We start from the raw sequence: 18,797 nt of genomic DNA, 5'->3' as shown, positions 1-18,797 counted from the left end.
TGTGGAGAGGCAGAACAGTGAGTGGAGAGGCAGAACAGTGTGTGGAGAGTCAGAACAGTGAGTGGAGAGGCAGAACAGTGTGTGGAGAGGTAGAACAGTGTGTGGAGAGGCAGAACAGTGAGTGGAGAGGCAGAACAGTGTGTGGAGAGTCAGAACAGTGAGTGGAGAGGCAGAACAGTGTGTGGAGAGGTATAACAGTGTGTGGAGAGGCAGAACAGTGAGTGGAGAGGCAGAACAGTGAGTGGAGAGGCAGAACAGTGAGTGGAGAGGCAGAACAGTGTGTGGAGAGGCATAACAGTGTGTAGACGCAGAACCGTGTGTGGAGAGGCAGAACCGTGAGTGGAGAGGCAGAACAGTGAGTAGAGATGCAGAACAGTGAGTAGAGAAGCAGAACAGTGTGTGGAGAGGCAGAACAGTGAGTGGAGAGGCAGAACAGTGAGTAGAGAGGCAGAACAGTGAGTAGAGAAGTAGAACAGTGAGTGGAGAGGCAGAACAGTGTGTGGGGAGGCAGAACAGTGTGTGGAGAAGCAGAACAGTGTGTGGAGAGGCAGAACAGTGTGTGGAGAAGTAGAACAGTGTGTGGAGAGGTAGAACGAACAGCGAGTAGAGAAGCAGAATAGTGTGTGGAGAGGCAGAACAGTGAGTAGAGAAGCAGAACAGTGTGTGGAGAGGTAGAACAGTGAGTGGAGAGGCAGAACAGTGAGTAGAGAGGCAGAACAGTGAGTAGAGAAGTAGAACAGTGAGTGGAGAGGCAGAACAGTGTGTGGAGAGGTATAACAGTGAGTAGAGAGGTAGAACAGTGAGTAGAGAGGTAGAACAGTGAGTGGAGAGGTAGAACAGTGAGTAGAGAAGCAGAACAGTGAGTGGAGAGGCAGAACAGTGAGTAGAGAGGCAGAACAGTGAGTAGAGAAGTAGAACAGTGAGTGGAGAGGCAGAACAGTGTGTGGAGAGGCAGAACAGTGTGTGGAGAGGCAGAACAGAGTGTGGAGAGGCAGAACAGTGTTTGGAGAGGCAGAACAGTGTGTGGAGAGGCAGAACAGTGTGTGGAGAGGCAGAACAGTGTGTGGAGAGGCAGAACAGTGACTGGAGAGGCAGAACAGTGTGTGGAGAGGCATAACAGTGAGTGGAGAGGCAGAACAGTGAGTGGAGAGGCAGAACAGTGAGTGGAGAGGCAAAACAGTGTGTGGAGAGGTAGAACAGTGTGTGGAGAGGCAGAACAGTGAGTGGAGAGGCAGAACAGTGTGTGGAGAGTCAGAACAGTGAGTGGAGAGGCAGAACAGTGTGTGGAGAGGTATAACAGTGAGTGGAGAGGCAGAACAGTGTGTGGAGAGGCAGAACAGTGAGTAGAGAGGCAGAACAGTGTGTGGAGAGGCAGAACAGTGAGTGGAGAGGCAGAACATTGAGTGGAGAGGCAGAACAGTGAGTGGAGAGGCAGAACAGTGTGTGGAGAGGCAGAACAGTGTGTAGACGCAGAACCGTGTGTGGAGAGGCAGAACCGTGAGTGGAGAGGCAGAACAGTGTGTGGAGAGGCCGAACAGTGAGTGGAGAGGCAGAACAGTGTGTGGAGAGGCAGAACAGTGTGTGGAGAGGAAGAACAGTGTGTGGAGAGGCAGAACAGTGTGTGGAGAGGCAGACCAGTGACTGGAGAGGCAGAACAGTGTGTGGAGAGGCATAACAGTGAGTGGAGAGGCAGAACAGTGAGTGGAGAGGCAGAACAGTGTGTGGAGAGGTAGAACAGTGTGTGGAGAGGTAGAACCGTGTGTGGAGAGGTAGAACAGTGTGTGGAGAGGCAGAACAGTGTGTGGAGAGGCAGAACAGTGTGTAGAGAGGTAGAACAGTGAGTAGAGAGGTAGAACAGTGAGTAGAGAGGTAGAACAGTGATTGGAGAGGCAGAACAGTGTGTGGAGAGGTAGAACAGTGTGTGGAGAGGTAGAACAGTGTGTGGAGAGGTAGAACAGTTGTGGAGAGGCAGAACAGTGTGTGGAGAGGCAGAACAGTGAGTGGAGAGGCAGAACAGTGTGTGGAGAGGTAGAACAGTGAGTGGAGAGGCAGAACAGTGTGTGGAGAAGCAGAACAGTGTGTGGAGAGGCAGAACAGTGTGTGGAGTAGTAGAACAGTGTGTGGAGAGGTATAACAGTGAGTAGAGAAGTAGAACAGTGTGTAGAGAGGTAGAACAGTGTGTGGAGAGGTATAACAGTGAGTAGAGAAGCAGAACAGTGAGTAGAGAGGTAGAACAGTGTGTGGAGAGGTAGAACAGTGTGTGGCGAGGTATAACAGTGAGTAGAGAAGCAGAACAGTGTGTGGAGAGGTAGAACAGTGAGTAGAGAAGCAGAACAGTGTGTGGAGAGGCAGAACAGTGAGTAGAGAAGCAGAACAGTGTGTGGAGAGGCAGAACAGTGAGTGGAGAGGCAGAACAGTGAGTAGAGAGGCAGAACAGTGAGTAGAGAAGTAGAACAGTGAGTGGAGAGGCAGAACAGTGTGTGGAGAGGTATAACAGTGAGTAGAGAGGTAGAACAGTGAGTAGAGAGGTAGAACAGTGAGTAGAGAGGTAGAACAGTGTGTGGAGAGGTATAACAGTGAGTGGAGAGGCAGAACAGTGAGTAGAGAGGCAGAACAGTGAGTAGAGAAGTAGAACAGTGAGTGGAGAGGCAGAACAGTGTGTGGGGAGGCAGAACAGTGTGTGGAGAAGCAGAACAGTGTGTGGAGAGGCAGAACAGTGTGTGGAGAAGTAGAACAGTGTGTGGAGAGGTAGAACGAACAGCGAGTAGAGAAGCAGAATAGTGTGTGGAGAGGCAGAACAGTGAGTAGAGAAGCAGAACAGTGTGTGGAGAGGTAGAACAGTGAGTGGAGAGGCAGAACAGTGAGTAGAGAGGTATAACAGTGAGTAGAGAGGTAGAACAGTGAGTAGAGAGGTAGAACAGTGAGTGGAGAGGTAGAACAGTGAGTAGAGAAGCAGAACAGTGAGTGGAGAGGCAGAACAGTGAGTAGAGAGGCAGAACAGTGAGTAGAGAAGTAGAACAGTGAGTGGAGAGGCAGAACAGTGTGTGGAGAGGCAGAACAGTGTGTGGAGAGGCAGAACAGTGTGTGGAGAGGCAGAACAGTGTGTGGAGAGGCAGAACAGTGTGTGGAGAGGCAGAACAGTGACTGGAGAGGCAGAACAGTGTGTGGAGAGGCATAACAGTGAGTGGAGAGGCAGAACAGTGAGTGGAGAGGCAGAACAGTGAGTGGAGAGGCAGAACAGTGTGTGGAGAGGTAGAACAGTGTGTGGAGAGGCAGAACAGTGAGTGGAGAGGCAGAACAGTGTGTGGAGAGTCAGAACAGTGAGTGGAGAGGCAGAACAGTGTGTGGAGAGGTATAACAGTGAGTGGAGAGGCAGAACAGTGTGTGGAGAGGCAGAACAGTGAGTAGAGAGGCAGAACAGTGTGTGGAGAGGCAGAACAGTGAGTGGAGAGGCAGAACAGTGAGTGGAGAGGCAGAACAGTGTGTGGAGAGGCAGAACAGTGTGTAGACGCAGAACCGTGTGTGGAGAGGCAGAACCGTGAGTGGAGAGGCAGAACAGTGTGTGGGGAGGCAGAACAGTGTGTGGAGAAGCAGAACAGTGTGTGGAGAGGCAGAACAGTGTGTGGAGAAGTAGAACAGTGTGTGGAGAGGTAGAACGAACAGCGAGTAGAGAAGCAGAATAGTGTGTGGAGAGGCAGAACAGTGAGTAGAGAAGCAGAACAGTGTGTGGAGAGGTAGAACAGTGAGTGGAGAGGCAGAACAGTGAGTAGAGAGGCAGAACAGTGAGTAGAGAAGTAGAACAGTGAGTGGAGAGGCAGAACAGTGTGTGGAGAGGTATAACAGTGAGTAGAGAGGTAGAACAGTGAGTAGAGAGGTAGAACAGTGAGTGGAGAGGTAGAACAGTGAGTAGAGAAGCAGAACAGTGAGTGGAGAGGCAGAACAGTGAGTAGAGAGGCAGAACAGTGAGTAGAGAAGTAGAACAGTGAGTGGAGAGGCAGAACAGTGTGTGGAGAGGCAGAACAGTGTGTGGAGAGGCAGAACAGAGTGTGGAGAGGCAGAACAGTGTTTGGAGAGGCAGAACAGTGTGTGGAGAGGCAGAACAGTGTGTGGAGAGGCAGAACAGTGAGTAGAGAGGCAGAACAGTGAGTGGAGAGGCAGAACAGTGTGTGGAGAGGTAGAACAGTGTGTGGAGAGGTAGAACCGTGTGTGGAGAGGTAGAACAGTGTGTGGAGAGGCAGAACAGTGTGTGGAGAGGCAGAACAGTGTGTAGAGAGGTAGAACAGTGAGTAGAGAGGTAGAACAGTGAGTAGAGAGGTAGAACAGTGATTGGAGAGGCAGAACAGTGTGTGGAGAGGTAGAACAGTGTGTGGAGAGGTAGAACAGTGTGTGGAGAGGTAGAACAGTGTGTGGAGAGGCAGAACAGTGTGTGGAGAGGCAGAACAGTGAGTGGAGAGGCAGAACAGTGTGTGGAGAGGTAGAACAGTGAGTGGAGAGGCAGAACAGTGTGTGGAGAAGCAGAACTGTGTGTGGAGAGGCAGAACAGTGTGTGGAGTAGTAGAACAGTGTGTGGAGAGGTATAACAGTGAGTAGAGAAGTAGAACAGTGTGTAGAGAGGTAGAACAGTGTGTGGAGAGGTATAACAGTGAGTAGAGAAGCAGAACAGTGAGTAGAGAGGTAGAACAGTGTGTGGAGAGGTAGAACAGTGTGTGGAGAGGCAGAACAGTGAGTGGAGAGGCAGAACAGTGTGTGGAGAGTCAGAACAGTGAGTGGAGAGGCAGAACAGTGTGTGGAGAGGTAGAACAGTGTGTGGAGAGGCAGAACAGTGAGTGGAGAGGCAGAACAGTGTGTGGAGAGTCAGAACAGTGAGTGGAGAGGCAGAACAGTGTGTGGAGAGGTATAACAGTGTGTGGAGAGGCAGAACAGTGAGTGGAGAGGCAGAACAGTGAGTGGAGAGGCAGAACAGTGAGTGGAGAGGCAGAACAGTGTGTGGAGAGGCATAACAGTGTGTAGACGCAGAACCGTGTGTGGAGAGGCAGAACCGTGAGTGGAGAGGCAGAACAGTGAGTAGAGATGCAGAACAGTGAGTAGAGAAGCAGAACAGTGTGTGGAGAGGCAGAACAGTGAGTAGAGAGGTAGAACAGTGAGTAGAGAGGTAGAACAGTGAGTGGAGAGGTAGAACAGTGAGTAGAGAAGCAGAACAGTGAGTGGAGAGGCAGAACAGTGAGTAGAGAGGCAGAACAGTGAGTAGAGAAGTAGAACAGTGAGTGGAGAGGCAGAACAGTGTGTGGAGAGGCAGAACAGTGTGTGGAGAGGCAGAACAGAGTGTGGAGAGGCAGAACAGTGTTTGGAGAGGCAGAACAGTGTGTGGAGAGGCAGAACAGTGTGTGGAGAGGCAGAACAGTGAGTAGAGAGGCAGAACAGTGAGTGGAGAGGCAGAACAGTGTGTGGAGAGGTAGAACAGTGTGTGGAGAGGTAGAACCGTGTGTGGAGAGGTAGAACAGTGTGTGGAGAGGCAGAACAGTGTGTGGAGAGGCAGAACAGTGTGTAGAGAGGTAGAACAGTGAGTAGAGAGGTAGAACAGTGAGTAGAGAGGTAGAACAGTGATTGGAGAGGCAGAACAGTGTGTGGAGAGGTAGAACAGTGTGTGGAGAGGTAGAACAGTGTGTGGAGAGGTAGAACAGTGTGTGGAGAGGCAGAACAGTGTGTGGAGAGGCAGAACAGTGAGTGGAGAGGCAGAACAGTGTGTGGAGAGGTAGAACAGTGAGTGGAGAGGCAGAACAGTGTGTGGAGAAGCAGAACTGTGTGTGGAGAGGCAGAACAGTGTGTGGAGTAGTAGAACAGTGTGTGGAGAGGTATAACAGTGAGTAGAGAAGTAGAACAGTGTGTAGAGAGGTAGAACAGTGTGTGGAGAGGTATAACAGTGAGTAGAGAAGCAGAACAGTGAGTAGAGAGGTAGAACAGTGTGTGGAGAGGTAGAACAGTGTGTGGAGAGGCAGAACAGTGAGTGGAGAGGCAGAACAGTGTGTGGAGAGTCAGAACAGTGAGTGGAGAGGCAGAACAGTGTGTGGAGAGGTAGAACAGTGTGTGGAGAGGCAGAACAGTGAGTGGAGAGGCAGAACAGTGTGTGGAGAGTCAGAACAGTGAGTGGAGAGGCAGAACAGTGTGTGGAGAGGTATAACAGTGTGTGGAGAGGCAGAACAGTGAGTGGAGAGGCAGAACAGTGAGTGGAGAGGCAGAACAGTGAGTGGAGAGGCAGAACAGTGTGTGGAGAGGCATAACAGTGTGTAGACGCAGAACCGTGTGTGGAGAGGCAGAACCGTGAGTGGAGAGGCAGAACAGTGAGTAGAGATGCAGAACAGTGAGTAGAGAAGCAGAACAGTGTGTGGAGAGGCAGAACAGTGAGTGGAGAGGCAGAACAGTGAGTAGAGAGGCAGAACAGTGAGTAGAGAAGTAGAACAGTGAGTGGAGAGGCAGAACAGTGTGTGGGGAGGCAGAACAGTGTGTGGAGAAGCAGAACAGTGTGTGGAGAGGCAGAACAGTGTGTGGAGAAGTAGAACAGTGTGTGGAGAGGTAGAACGAACAGCGAGTAGAGAAGCAGAATAGTGTGTGGAGAGGCAGAACAGTGAGTAGAGAAGCAGAACAGTGTGTGGAGAGGTAGAACAGTGAGTGGAGAGGCAGAACAGTGAGTAGAGAGGCAGAACAGTGAGTAGAGAAGTAGAACAGTGAGTGGAGAGGCAGAACAGTGTGTGGAGAGGTATAACAGTGAGTAGAGAGGTAGAACAGTGAGTAGAGAGGTAGAACAGTGAGTGGAGAGGTAGAACAGTGAGTAGAGAAGCAGAACAGTGAGTGGAGAGGCAGAACAGTGAGTAGAGAGGCAGAACAGTGAGTAGAGAAGTAGAACAGTGAGTGGAGAGGCAGAACAGTGTGTGGAGAGGCAGAACAGTGTGTGGAGAGGCAGAACAGAGTGTGGAGAGGCAGAACAGTGTTTGGAGAGGCAGAACAGTGTGTGGAGAGGCAGAACAGTGTGTGGAGAGGCAGAACAGTGTGTGGAGAGGCAGAACAGTGACTGGAGAGGCAGAACAGTGTGTGGAGAGGCATAACAGTGAGTGGAGAGGCAGAACAGTGAGTGGAGAGGCAGAACAGTGAGTGGAGAGGCAAAACAGTGTGTGGAGAGGTAGAACAGTGTGTGGAGAGGCAGAACAGTGAGTGGAGAGGCAGAACAGTGTGTGGAGAGTCAGAACAGTGAGTGGAGAGGCAGAACAGTGTGTGGAGAGGTATAACAGTGAGTGGAGAGGCAGAACAGTGTGTGGAGAGGCAGAACAGTGAGTAGAGAGGCAGAACAGTGTGTGGAGAGGCAGAACAGTGAGTGGAGAGGCAGAACATTGAGTGGAGAGGCAGAACAGTGAGTGGAGAGGCAGAACAGTGTGTGGAGAGGCAGAACAGTGTGTAGACGCAGAACCGTGTGTGGAGAGGCAGAACCGTGAGTGGAGAGGCAGAACAGTGTGTGGAGAGGCCGAACAGTGAGTGGAGAGGCAGAACAGTGTGTGGAGAGGCAGAACAGTGTGTGGAGAGGAAGAACAGTGTGTGGAGAGGCAGAACAGTGTGTGGAGAGGCAGACCAGTGACTGGAGAGGCAGAACAGTGTGTGGAGAGGCATAACAGTGAGTGGAGAGGCAGAACAGTGAGTGGAGAGGCAGAACAGTGTGTGGAGAGGTAGAACAGTGTGTGGAGAGGTAGAACCGTGTGTGGAGAGGTAGAACAGTGTGTGGAGAGGCAGAACAGTGTGTGGAGAGGCGGAACAGTGTGTAGAGAGGGAGAACAGTGAGTAGAGAGGTAGAACAGTGAGTAGAGAGGTAGAACAGTGATTGGAGAGGCAGAACAGTGTGTGGAGAGGTAGAACAGTGTGTGGAGAGGTAGAACAGTGTGTGGAGAGGTAGAACAGTGTGTGGAGAGGCAGAACAGTGTGTGGAGAGGCAGAACAGTGAGTGGAGAGGCAGAACAGTGTGTGGAGAGGTAGAACAGTGAGTGGAGAGGCAGAACAGTGTGTGGAGAAGCAGAACAGTGTGTGGAGAGGCAGAACAGTGTGTGGAGTAGTAGAACAGTGTGTGGAGAGGTATAACAGTGAGTAGAGAAGTAGAACAGTGTGTAGAGAGGTAGAACAGTGTGTGGAGAGGTATAACAGTGAGTAGAGAAGCAGAACAGTGAGTAGAGAGGTAGAAAAGTGTGTGGAGAGGTAGAACAGTGTGTGGCGAGGTATAACAGTGAGTAGAGAAGCAGAACAGTGTGTGGAGAGGTAGAACAGTGAGTAGAGAAGCAGAACAGTATGTGGAGAGGCAGAACAGTGAGTAGAGAAGCAGAACAGTGTGTGGAGAGGCAGAACAGTGAGTGGAGAGGCAGAACAGTGAGTAGAGAGGCAGAACAGTGAGTAGAGAAGTAGAACAGTGAGTGGAGAGGCAGAACAGTGTGTGGAGAGGTATAACAGTGAGTAGAGAGGTAGAACAGTGAGTAGAGAGGTAGAACAGTGAGTAGAGAGGTAGAACAGTGTGTGGAGAGGTATAACAGTGAGTGGAGAGGCAGAACAGTGAGTAGAGAGGCAGAACAGTGTGTGGAGAAGCAGAACAGTGTGTGGAGAGGCAGAACAGTGTGTGGAGAAGTAGAACAGTGTGTGGAGAAGTAGAACAGTGTGTGGAGAGGTAGAACGAACAGCGAGTAGAGAAGCAGAATAGTGTGTGGAGAGGCAGAACAGTGAGTAGAGAAGCAGAACAGTGTGTGGAGAGGTAGAACAGTGAGTGGAGAGGCAGAACAGTGAGTAGAGAGGTATAACAGTGAGTAGAGAGGTAGAACAGTGAGTAGAGAGGTAGAACAGTGAGTGGAGAGGTAGAACAGTGAGTAGAGAAGCAGAACAGTGAGTGGAGAGGCAGAACAGTGAGTAGAGAGGCAGAACAGTGAGTAGAGAAGTAGAACAGTGAGTGGAGAGGCAGAACAGTGTGTGGAGAGGCAGAACAGTGTGTGGAGAGGCAGAACAGTGTGTGGAGAGGCAGAACAGTGTGTGGAGAGGCAGAACAGTGTGTGGAGAGGCAGAACAGTGACTGGAGAGGCAGAACAGTGTGTGGAGAGGCATAACAGTGAGTGGAGAGGCAGAACAGTGAGTGGAGAGGCAGAACAGTGAGTGGAGAGGCAGAACAGTGTGTGGAGAGGTAGAACAGTGTGTGGAGAGGCAGAACAGTGAGTGGAGAGGCAGAACAGTGTGTGGAGAGTCAGAACAGTGAGTGGAGAGGCAGAACAGTGTGTGGAGAGGTATAACAGTGAGTGGAGAGGCAGAACAGTGTGTGGAGAGGCAGAACAGTGAGTAGAGAGGCAGAACAGTGTGTGGAGAGGCAGAACAGTGAGTGGAGAGGCAGAACAGTGAGTGGAGAGGCAGAACAGTGTGTGGAGAGGCAGAACAGTGTGTAGACGCAGAACCGTGTGTGGAGAGGCAGAACCGTGAGTGGAGAGGCAGAACAGTGTGTGGAGAGGCCGAACAGTGAGTGGAGAGGCAGAACAGTGTGTGGAGAGGCAGAACAGTGTGTGGAGAGGCAGAACAGTGTGTGGAGAGGCAGAACAGTGTGTGGAGAGGTAGAACAGTGTGTGGAGAGGCAGAACAGTGAGTAGAGAGGCAGAACAGTGTGTGGAGAGGTAGAACAGTGTGTGGAGAGGCAGAACAGTGAGTGGAGAGGCAGAACAGTGTGTGGAGAGGTAGAACAGTGTGTGGAGAGGCAGAATAGTGTGTGGAGAGGCAGAACAGTGTGTGGAGAGGCAGAACAGTGTGTGGAGAGGCAGAACAGTGTGTGGAGAGGTAGAACAGTGTGTGGAGAGGCAGAACAGTGAGTAGAGAGGCAGAACAGTGTGTGGAGAGGTAGAACAGTGTGTGGAGAGGCAGAACAGTGTGTGGAGAGGCAGAACAGTGTGTGGAGAGGCATTATTACGACAGTATTACTACAAGTACAAGATTTATACTATAATAACAAGCATTATTATAATATGATTTATTTGACCAGAAAACAAGGGCAGAGGTACAAAGGGGTTATGTAAAGTATTGCCTTGACTCAAATCATTGACCTGTATTTTACTGCCTATTTTAATACCTAAAAAAAAAAAGTAGGGACATGGATCAGAAAACCAGTGAGAATCTGGTGTGACCACCATTTGCCTTATGCTTTGCAACACATCTACTTCACATAGAGTTGATCAGGCTGTTGATTGTGGCCTGTGGAATGTTGTCCCACTCCTCTTCAATGGCTATGCGAAGTTACCGGATATTGGCGGGAACTGGAACACTCTGTCATACACGTCGATCCAGAGCATCCCACACATGCTCAATGGGTGACATGTCTCGTTAGTACTAGGACATTTTCAGCTTCCAGGAATTGTGTAGAGATCCTTACGACATGGTGCCGTGCATTATCATGCTGAAACATGAGGTGATGGTGGAAGATGAATGGCATAACAATGGGTCTCAGGATCTCGGCACAGTATCTCTGTGCATTCAAATTGCGATAAAATGCAATTGGGTTTGTTGTTCGTAGCTTATGTCCTGCCCATACCATAACCCCACCACTTCTGTTCACAATGTTGACATCAGCAAACTGCTCGCCCACACAACGTCATACATGTGGTCTGCAGTTGTTAGGCCGGTCAGACGTACTACCAAATTCTCTTTAATGGTATTAAAGACGTCTTATGGTAGAGAAATGAGCAACAGCTCTGGTTGACATTCCTGCAGTCAGCATGCCAATTGCATGCTTCCTCAAAACTTGAGACATCTGTAGCATTGTGTTGTGTGACAAAACTGCACATTTTAGAGTGGAATTTTATTGTCCCCAGCACAAGGTGCACCTGTGTAATGATCTTGCTGTTTAATGAGCTTCTTGATATATGCCACACCTGTCAGGTGGATGGATTATCTTGGCAAAAGAGAAATGCTAACAGGGATGTAAACATATGTTTTTTGTGCACATGTAACATTTCTGGGATCTTTTACTTCAGCTCATGAAACAGGGGACTTTACATGTTGTGTTTATATTTTTGTTCAGTGGAAGATGGAAAGAACATGTTCAATCAGGGTTGTGTTAAATAGGTATGAAACAGAAGAAAATGATCCAAAACGGCTGCAAAGGTTTTGCCACAATGTTCCCAAGATGTGTGTGTATCTACTCACGGTGATGAGAGGGTACTCTGCGGCAGGCCTCAGCCTGACGTGGGTCTCCTTGAGGTAGTCTTCGGCCAGGAAGGCCTCCTGTAGGCCGGGGAACAGGTTGCTGTAGTCTGTAGGGTTGGCCAACGCATCAGCTGCCTTCTGGTTCACCTTCCCCAGGCTCTCCTTCCACAGCTTCACCACTCTGGAGACACAGAGAGGTCAGTACATGTGTATACACACACACACACACAGACACACACACACACAGCTGTGCAGGTTAGCGTTTTTCTGTCATGAATCATGTGCTGGAGGTAGCTCTGCAGAGTGGTCACTAGCTGGCACAGCCACAAAGTCATAAATTCAGATTTTTACAATACTGCTAACCCGAATGCTTAACCCTAACCTTAAATTAAGACCAAAAAGCTAGATTTTGTTTTCATGCATTTTTTTAATATAGCCAATTTAGCTAAGTTGTGTCTCCAGGGCAAGATTGAGATAATCAAGGTCAACCTGCCAGTGCTGTACCTAGACACATGGCTGGGCAGGTATGTTCTGGCCAGGAATGCAGCCTCTGGCAGCCGGTTGGTTTTAATGAGGAGCTCCAGACATTTGTCCAGTCTAGAAGGAAAAAACAGAAATATGGAAATACAATGACTAATGATGAAACCAAGGACATTGACATTTCCAGATCATAAACATAAAGCCCACCAAGATCCAATAATGAATTATAAATGATGAAACGATAAGAACAATTTATTGACAGATGATGTACATATAAAAGTTAAACCTAAACACTCTGCTCACTCCTCCTCACCTCCCTCTGTACCATCCACCCCGCGCACCCTTCTCTCCCTAAACACACTTACTTCCCCTGGAGGAAATAGGTGAGGAAAGCCACATTGGTCTTGCCATCTCTCTCTGCCCCCTCTGCCAGCTTGCCCACCATGGTGGTGTTGCCCGAGGCTGTGGCCAACAGCAGTAGCCCCCCATAGTCCTGGGCATGGTGCAGACACTCCTGGGCCAGGACAAACTGGCACTTAGTGGTGGCCAGCTCTGCCAACTGCTTCCACTTCTGCTCCGACTGTAGGACACCGTGCCAGGGAGAGAGGATGTGGAGAGGGAGAGAAAGGGACGGGGAAGAGAGAGAGGGAACAGGTATTCCATGTTAGAAAGACATTCATCACAAACACAAAACAGAAGCCCTATTCACTCTGCTTTTGATTAGTTAAAAATATGATAAGATATAACCTTTACTACAGTATTTCACATGTCATCTTATACTGTAGGTCTCCAAATACTGTATGTCTGAAAATATCCAAATTTGGCCGTACATTTCTCAATACTTCCCTTGCATTCCAAGACTGCTATAATTCCCAGTTTGTCCCAAAAAAATCCAGTCTTTCTCTTTACGTGTTGTCTCACCTCAGCCTCTACAGCCAGCTGGTAGGCGATCTTCAGTTCTCCTAGCTGCAGAGCCAACTCAAACCTGTGTTCTGAGTCTGTGGACACAGCCAGAGCCTGCTGCATGAAACCCTGCAGAGAGAGAGATAGAGAGAGGAGAAAGGGTTACACACACACACACACACACACAAAATATTCACACAGACACTAGAGAGGACACACACAGAAATGGTGTGCGTTAAGACACACACCAATGTAAAAATACACCCACCCTCCCAGTCTCACCTGTTTCTCTAAAAAGTGGGCGACCCTGGTCCTCATCTCTTTAGGGATGGTGGGTAGGACCCTGTCGGCCATCCCAAAGTCCCTCCTCATTACAGCTGTCTGGTACTCCAGTACCGACACCAGCAGAGAGTAAGTGACGATGTTCAGCTCCTTATCACCCAGATACAGACGGTCATCCTTAGGGATGTAGCCCAACAGGTACATAGTTCTATAGCAGACAGACAGGGAGTCAATACAACACCAGTATTTTAGACAGACAGGTACATAGTTCTATAGCAGACAGACAGGGAGTCAATACAACACCAGTATTTTAGACAGACAGGTACATAGTTCTATAGCAGACAGACGGGGAGTCAATACAACACCAGTATTTTAGACAGACCGGTACATAGTTCTATAGCAGACAGACAGGGAGTCAATACAACACCAGTATTTTAGACAGACAGGTACATTGTTCTATAGCAGACAGACAGGGAGTCAATACAACACCAGTATTTCAGACAGACCGGTACATAGTTCTATAGCAGACAGACAGGGAGTCAATACAACACCAGTATTTTAGACAGACAGGTACATAGTTCTATAGCAGACAGACAGGGAGTCAATACAACACCAATATTTTAGACAGACAGGGAGTCAATACAACACCAATATTCTAGACAGACAGGTACAGTACATACAGTTGAAGTCAGAAGTTTACATACACTTAGGTTGGAGTCATTAAAACTAGTTTTTCAACCACTCCACAAATTTCTTGTAAACAAACTATAGTTTTGGCAAGTTGGTTAAGACATCTACTTTGTGTACTTTGTGCAAGTTGGTTAAGACATCTACTTTGTGCATGACACAATACATTTTTCCAACAATTGTTTATTGACAGATTATTTGACTTATTCACTGTATCACAATTCCAGTGGGTCAGAAGTTTACATACACTAAGTTGACTGTGCCTTTAAATAGCTTGGAAAATTCCAGAAAATGATTTAGGCTTTAGAAGCTTCTGATAGGCGAATTGACATAATTTGAGTCAATTGGAGGTGTACCTGTGGATGTATTTCAAGGCCTACCTTCAAACTCAGTGCCTCTGATTGACATCATGGGAAAATCTAAAGAAATCAGCCAAGACCTCAGAAAAAAAATTGTAGACCTCCACAAGTCTGGTTCATCCTTGGGAGCAATTTCCAAACGCCTGAAGGTACCACGTTCATCGTACAAACAATAATACATAAGTATAAACACCATGGGACCACGCAGCCATCACACCACTCAGCAAGGAGACTCGTTCTGTCTCTTAGAGATGAACGTACTTTGGTGCGAGAAGTGCAAATCAATCTCAAAACAACAGCAAAGGACCTTGTGAAGATGCTGGAGGAAACAGGTACTAAAGTATCTATATCCACAGTAAAACAAGTCCTATATTGACATAACCTGAAGCTCAGTAAGGAAGAAGCCACTGCTCCAAAACCACCATAAAAAAGCCAGACTACGGTTTGCAACTGGACACGGGGACAAAGATCAAACTTTTTAGAGAAAAGTCCTCTGGTCTGATGAAACTGTTTGGCCATAATGACCATCATTATGTTTGGAGGAAAAAGGGGGAGGCATGCAGGCCGAAGAATACCATCCCAACCATGAAGCACAGGGGTGGCAGCATCATGTTGTGGGGGTGCTTTGCTGCACTTCACAAAATAGATGGCATCATGAGGGTGGAACATTATGTGGATATATTGAAGCAACATCTCAAAACATCAGTCAGGAAGTTAAAGTTTGGTTGCAAATGGGTCTTCCACATGGACAATGACCCCAAGCAGACTTCCAAAGTTGTGGCAAAATGGCTTAAGGACAACAAAGTAAAGTTATTTGTAGCGGGGTGCGTAATAGGCGGCAGAGAAGTGAGGTGCAGGAGAGCAGAAACTGGGTAATAACCGGTAAGATTTATTAAGGTAAATCCAGAACAACAAGATAAATAGGCACAAAAATAACACGTAGTGCCCTCAAGGGGAATGTGCACAAGCACTACAATAAACAATCCCACGCAAAGACATGGGGGGAACAGAGGGTTAAATACACAACTAGTAAATGAGGGAGTAGAAACCAAGACAAATGGAAAATGAAAATTGGCTCGACGATGGCTAGAAGACTGGCGGAGCCGACCACCGAGCGCCGCCCGAACAAGGAGAGGACCCGACTCCGGCGGAAGTCATGACAGTACCTTCCCCTTGACGCACGGCTCCAGCAGCGCGCCGACGCCGGCCTCGGGGACGACTCCCCCAGCAGATCCTGGCAATACGACCGCAGAAACCTGCCTACATCCTGGTTCACTCTCTCCACCTGCCCATTACTTTCATGATGAAACCCCAAGGTAAGGCTGATCGAGACCACCAGACATTCCATGAACGCCTTCCAGACCCTCGAAGTGAACTGGGGACCTCTATCAGACACTATATCCTCAGGCACCCCGTAGTGCTGGAGGACGTGTGTAAACAAGGCCTCCGCAGTCTGTAGGACCGTAGGGAGATCGGGCATGGGGGGAGACGGCAGGACATAGAGAACCGATCCACAACAACCATTATCGTGGTGTTTCCCTGTGAGGGGGCAGATCGGTAAGAAAATCCACCGACAGGTGCGACCAAAGCAGCTGTGGAACGGGTAAGGGGTGTAGCTTCCCTCTGGGCAGGTGCCTAGGAGCGTTACACTGAGCGCACACAGAGCAGGAGGAAACATAAACCCTCACGTCCTTGGCCAAGGTAGGCCACCAGTACTTCCCAACCAAACAGCGCACCGTCCGACCGATCGCAGGATGACCAGAGGAGGGTGACGTGTGGGCCCAATAGATCAACCGGTCACAGACAGCAGACAGAACGTACAGACACCCAGCGGTACACTGGAGGGGAGCGGGCTCTGCACGTAACGCCTGCTCAATGTCCGCGTTCAGCTCCCACACTACCGGCACCACCAGGCAGGATGCCGGGAGTATGGGAGTGGGATCCATAGGCCGCTCCTCTATGTCATACAGTCGGGACAGTGCGTCTGCCTTCACGTTCTGGGAACCTGGTCTGTAGGAAAGGGAAAAAACTAAACGGGTGAAAAACATGGCCCACCTTGCCTGGCGAGGGTTCAGTCTCCTCCCTGCCCGGATGTACTCCAGATTGCGGTGGTCAGTCCAGATGAGAAAAGGGTGTTTAGCCCCTTCAAGCCAATGTCTCCACGCCTACAGAGCCTTGACGACAGCAAACAGCTCCCAGTCCCCCACGTCATAGTTTCGCTCGGTGGCGTACCTGAGCACTGAGAGAGCACGGCTCCTATCTCAGCCTCAGACGTGTCCACCTCCACTATGAACGCCAAAGAGGGATCCGGATGGGCCAGCACGGGAGCCAAGGTAAACAGAGCCCTCAGGTGACCAAAAGCCCTGTCTGCCTCAGCCGACCACTGCAAACGTACCGGGCCCCCCTTCAGCAGTGAGGTAATGGAAGCCGCTGCCTGACCAAAACCCTGGATAAATCTCCGGTAGTAATTGGCAAACCCTAGGAACAGCTGCACTTCCTTTACCGTGGTGGGAGTCGGCCAATTACATCAGGGACACATGCTCGGCGCGTGCAGCGGAGTATATCAGAATGTCATCAATATACACCTACACCCTGCCCGTGCAGGTCCCTGAAAATCTCATCTACAAAGGCCTGGAAGACTGACGGAGCATTCATCAACACGTACGGCATGACGAGGTACTCATAATGCCCTGAGGTCATACTGAACGCCGTCTTCCACTCGTCTCCCTCCCGGATACGCACCAGGTTGTAAGCACTCCTGAGATCTAGTTTGGTGAAGAAGCGCACCCCGTGCATTGACTCAATCGCCGTGGCGATAAGAGGTAGCGGGTAACTGTACCTCACCGTGATCTGGTTTAGGCCTCGGTAGTCAATACACGGGCGCAGACCTCTGTCGTGTCTTTACTATCATTAAACTGAAGACTTATAGTTTTTATCAAAGATTCTCTGTAATTAGTATTACGCGATCAAACTGATTAATCATGTAACTATAATTAACTAGGAAGTCAGGGGAATGATAGGGGAATGTGCCCTAGTGGGCTGACTCGGCATCACGGCTTGTTAGACAAAAGGGGGAGTGGGGTTCACCTGAGAAGTCACGACAGAGTTGATAATTATAACAATTGAAATGCTAATCCTTTGCACATGAACGCTCACTCATTCGGGAACAATTGCAATCAATATATATATTTACGCTCAGTGTGTCGTCTTGATCGCTGTTGAAAAGTTTGCTTCTTTTGTAGAATTGTCCGTCTCTCTCTCTCTGTCTGTCCTGATTAGAGGGGATAGTTCAGAGCGACATTCATTCATGTTGTAGAATGGATGTTTTGGCGGTTGTCGTTCTTCGCGTTCAATGATACCGAATTCCTAGCTGCAGACTAGTAATTAATATCAAAGACTTGTTCTTATTCTGTCGGTATCGATAGTCTAAGGGTTTAACCATGTGGTATGGTTAAAAGATTCAGGTCTTTGGTATGCAACCTTCATCCTCTCGTAATAGAGAAAAACATGGTCTACTGAGAACTTCTCAAAGTTGGGGTTTTATTCGGAATTGCAGAAAAGGGGCTGTCCCAGGATGCCTGACCCTAACTGGGCTCATGGGCAGTCCTCTGATTTAGTTAAACTCAAAAGGGAATTGGAGAATTGGAGTCCAAAATCACATTCCACAGTTTTACAAACAGTATCATACTCACTCATTCATCTTATACAACAATTAGATGTAAACCTCATATCTGAGGCTATTATATAATGTGGCCACACCGTCTCCCATGAGCCTCACCAAAATGTAACAAACGGACCAGTTCGTAGCTGGATTCTTCACCGATCTTTTATACCTTCTCCGGATCATAAATGTTGTTCTGTGAGGTGGAAGAAATTCCTTTTTTCTCTATGAAAATTCACTCTGTCGTTATACTGTGTGGCCATGAGGCAGGGTCTTCCCTAGGAATTTAGGACCTCTCTGTCCACAGCAGCCTAGTTGAAGGGGGAAGGGAGAGGGGGATGGGTCTTGCTGTACCCAAAGAGGGGAACGTCATGACACCTCCCTCCTTCTTCTTCACAAAAATGAAACTTGAGGAGGCGGGTGATGTGGGGTACCTAATGTACCCCTGACGCAGGGATTCGGAGACATATGTCTCCATAGCTGCCGTCTCCACCTGTGAGAGGGGATACACGTGATTCCTGGGAAGTGCAGCGTCTACCAGGAGATTTATCGCACAATCGCCCCGTCGATGGGGTGGTAAATTGAGTCGCCTTCTTTTTGGAGAAGGCGGGAGCCAAATCGGCATATTCAGGGGGAATGGCAACGGTGGAAACCTGGTCTGGACTTTCCACCGTAGTAGCACCAACGGAAACCCCTAAACACCTCCCGAGCACTCTCGCGTCCACCCCGTGAGAGCCCTCCGTTGCCAAGGAACAGTGGGACCATGACAAGCTAACCTGGGTAGGCCTAGCACCACGGGAAAGAGTCAATGAGGAAGAGACTGATTTTCTCCTTGTGACACCCCTGCGTCACCATACCCAGAGGAGCGGTGGCCTCCCTAATCAACCCAGACCCTAATGGTTGACTGTCTAAGGCATGACCGGGGAAGGGCACAGCCACGGGAACAATAGAGATCCCTAAACTAAACTAAACTACGATCTGCCTATAAAATTCCCAGCCGCGCCTGAAAGAGACGAGAGCCTTATGCTGGGAATGGGGGGGAAAACTCAGGAAAAGTAACATACAAAAACATGTGTGCAACAGAGGGCTCTGGGTGAGCCTGGTGCCGGCTCACCTGGGATGACGCTAGAGTACCCTGCCTGCTGCCTCGATGCCCAGAGGAACCAACCTGGCACCGACCGCAGTGTGACCTCTGTGGCCACAGATGGTGCACGAGCCGGAACCTCCTC

The 18,797-nt window shown here is 49.3% G+C and overlaps 1 protein-coding gene across 2 annotated transcripts in view; it reads right to left on the bottom strand.

Annotated features, from left to right (window-relative positions):
- LOC109882736 (coatomer subunit beta') overlaps window positions 1-18,797 on the bottom strand; it is a 72,556-nt gene that overhangs the window by 42,947 nt on the left and 10,812 nt on the right. For both annotated transcript variants that reach the window (XM_031791103.1, XM_031791102.1), the window contains exons 15-19: window positions 12,862-13,069; window positions 12,598-12,708; window positions 12,042-12,256; window positions 11,701-11,793; window positions 11,197-11,377 (exon numbers count right to left, since the gene is read on the bottom strand). In XM_031791103.1, the coding sequence (XP_031646963.1) occupies window positions 11,197-11,377; window positions 11,701-11,793; window positions 12,042-12,256; window positions 12,598-12,708; window positions 12,862-13,069 (808 nt within the window). The remainder of the gene's footprint in view (window positions 1-11,196; window positions 11,378-11,700; window positions 11,794-12,041; window positions 12,257-12,597; window positions 12,709-12,861; window positions 13,070-18,797) is intronic.

This window comes from Oncorhynchus kisutch, linkage group LG15 (assembly GCF_002021735.2).
Source record: "Oncorhynchus kisutch isolate 150728-3 linkage group LG15, Okis_V2, whole genome shotgun sequence".
NCBI classification, from domain to species: domain Eukaryota; kingdom Metazoa; phylum Chordata; class Actinopteri; order Salmoniformes; family Salmonidae; genus Oncorhynchus; species Oncorhynchus kisutch.
The sequence above is the reverse complement of the archived record's forward strand: the minus strand, read 5'-3'. Positions and strand labels throughout refer to the sequence as shown.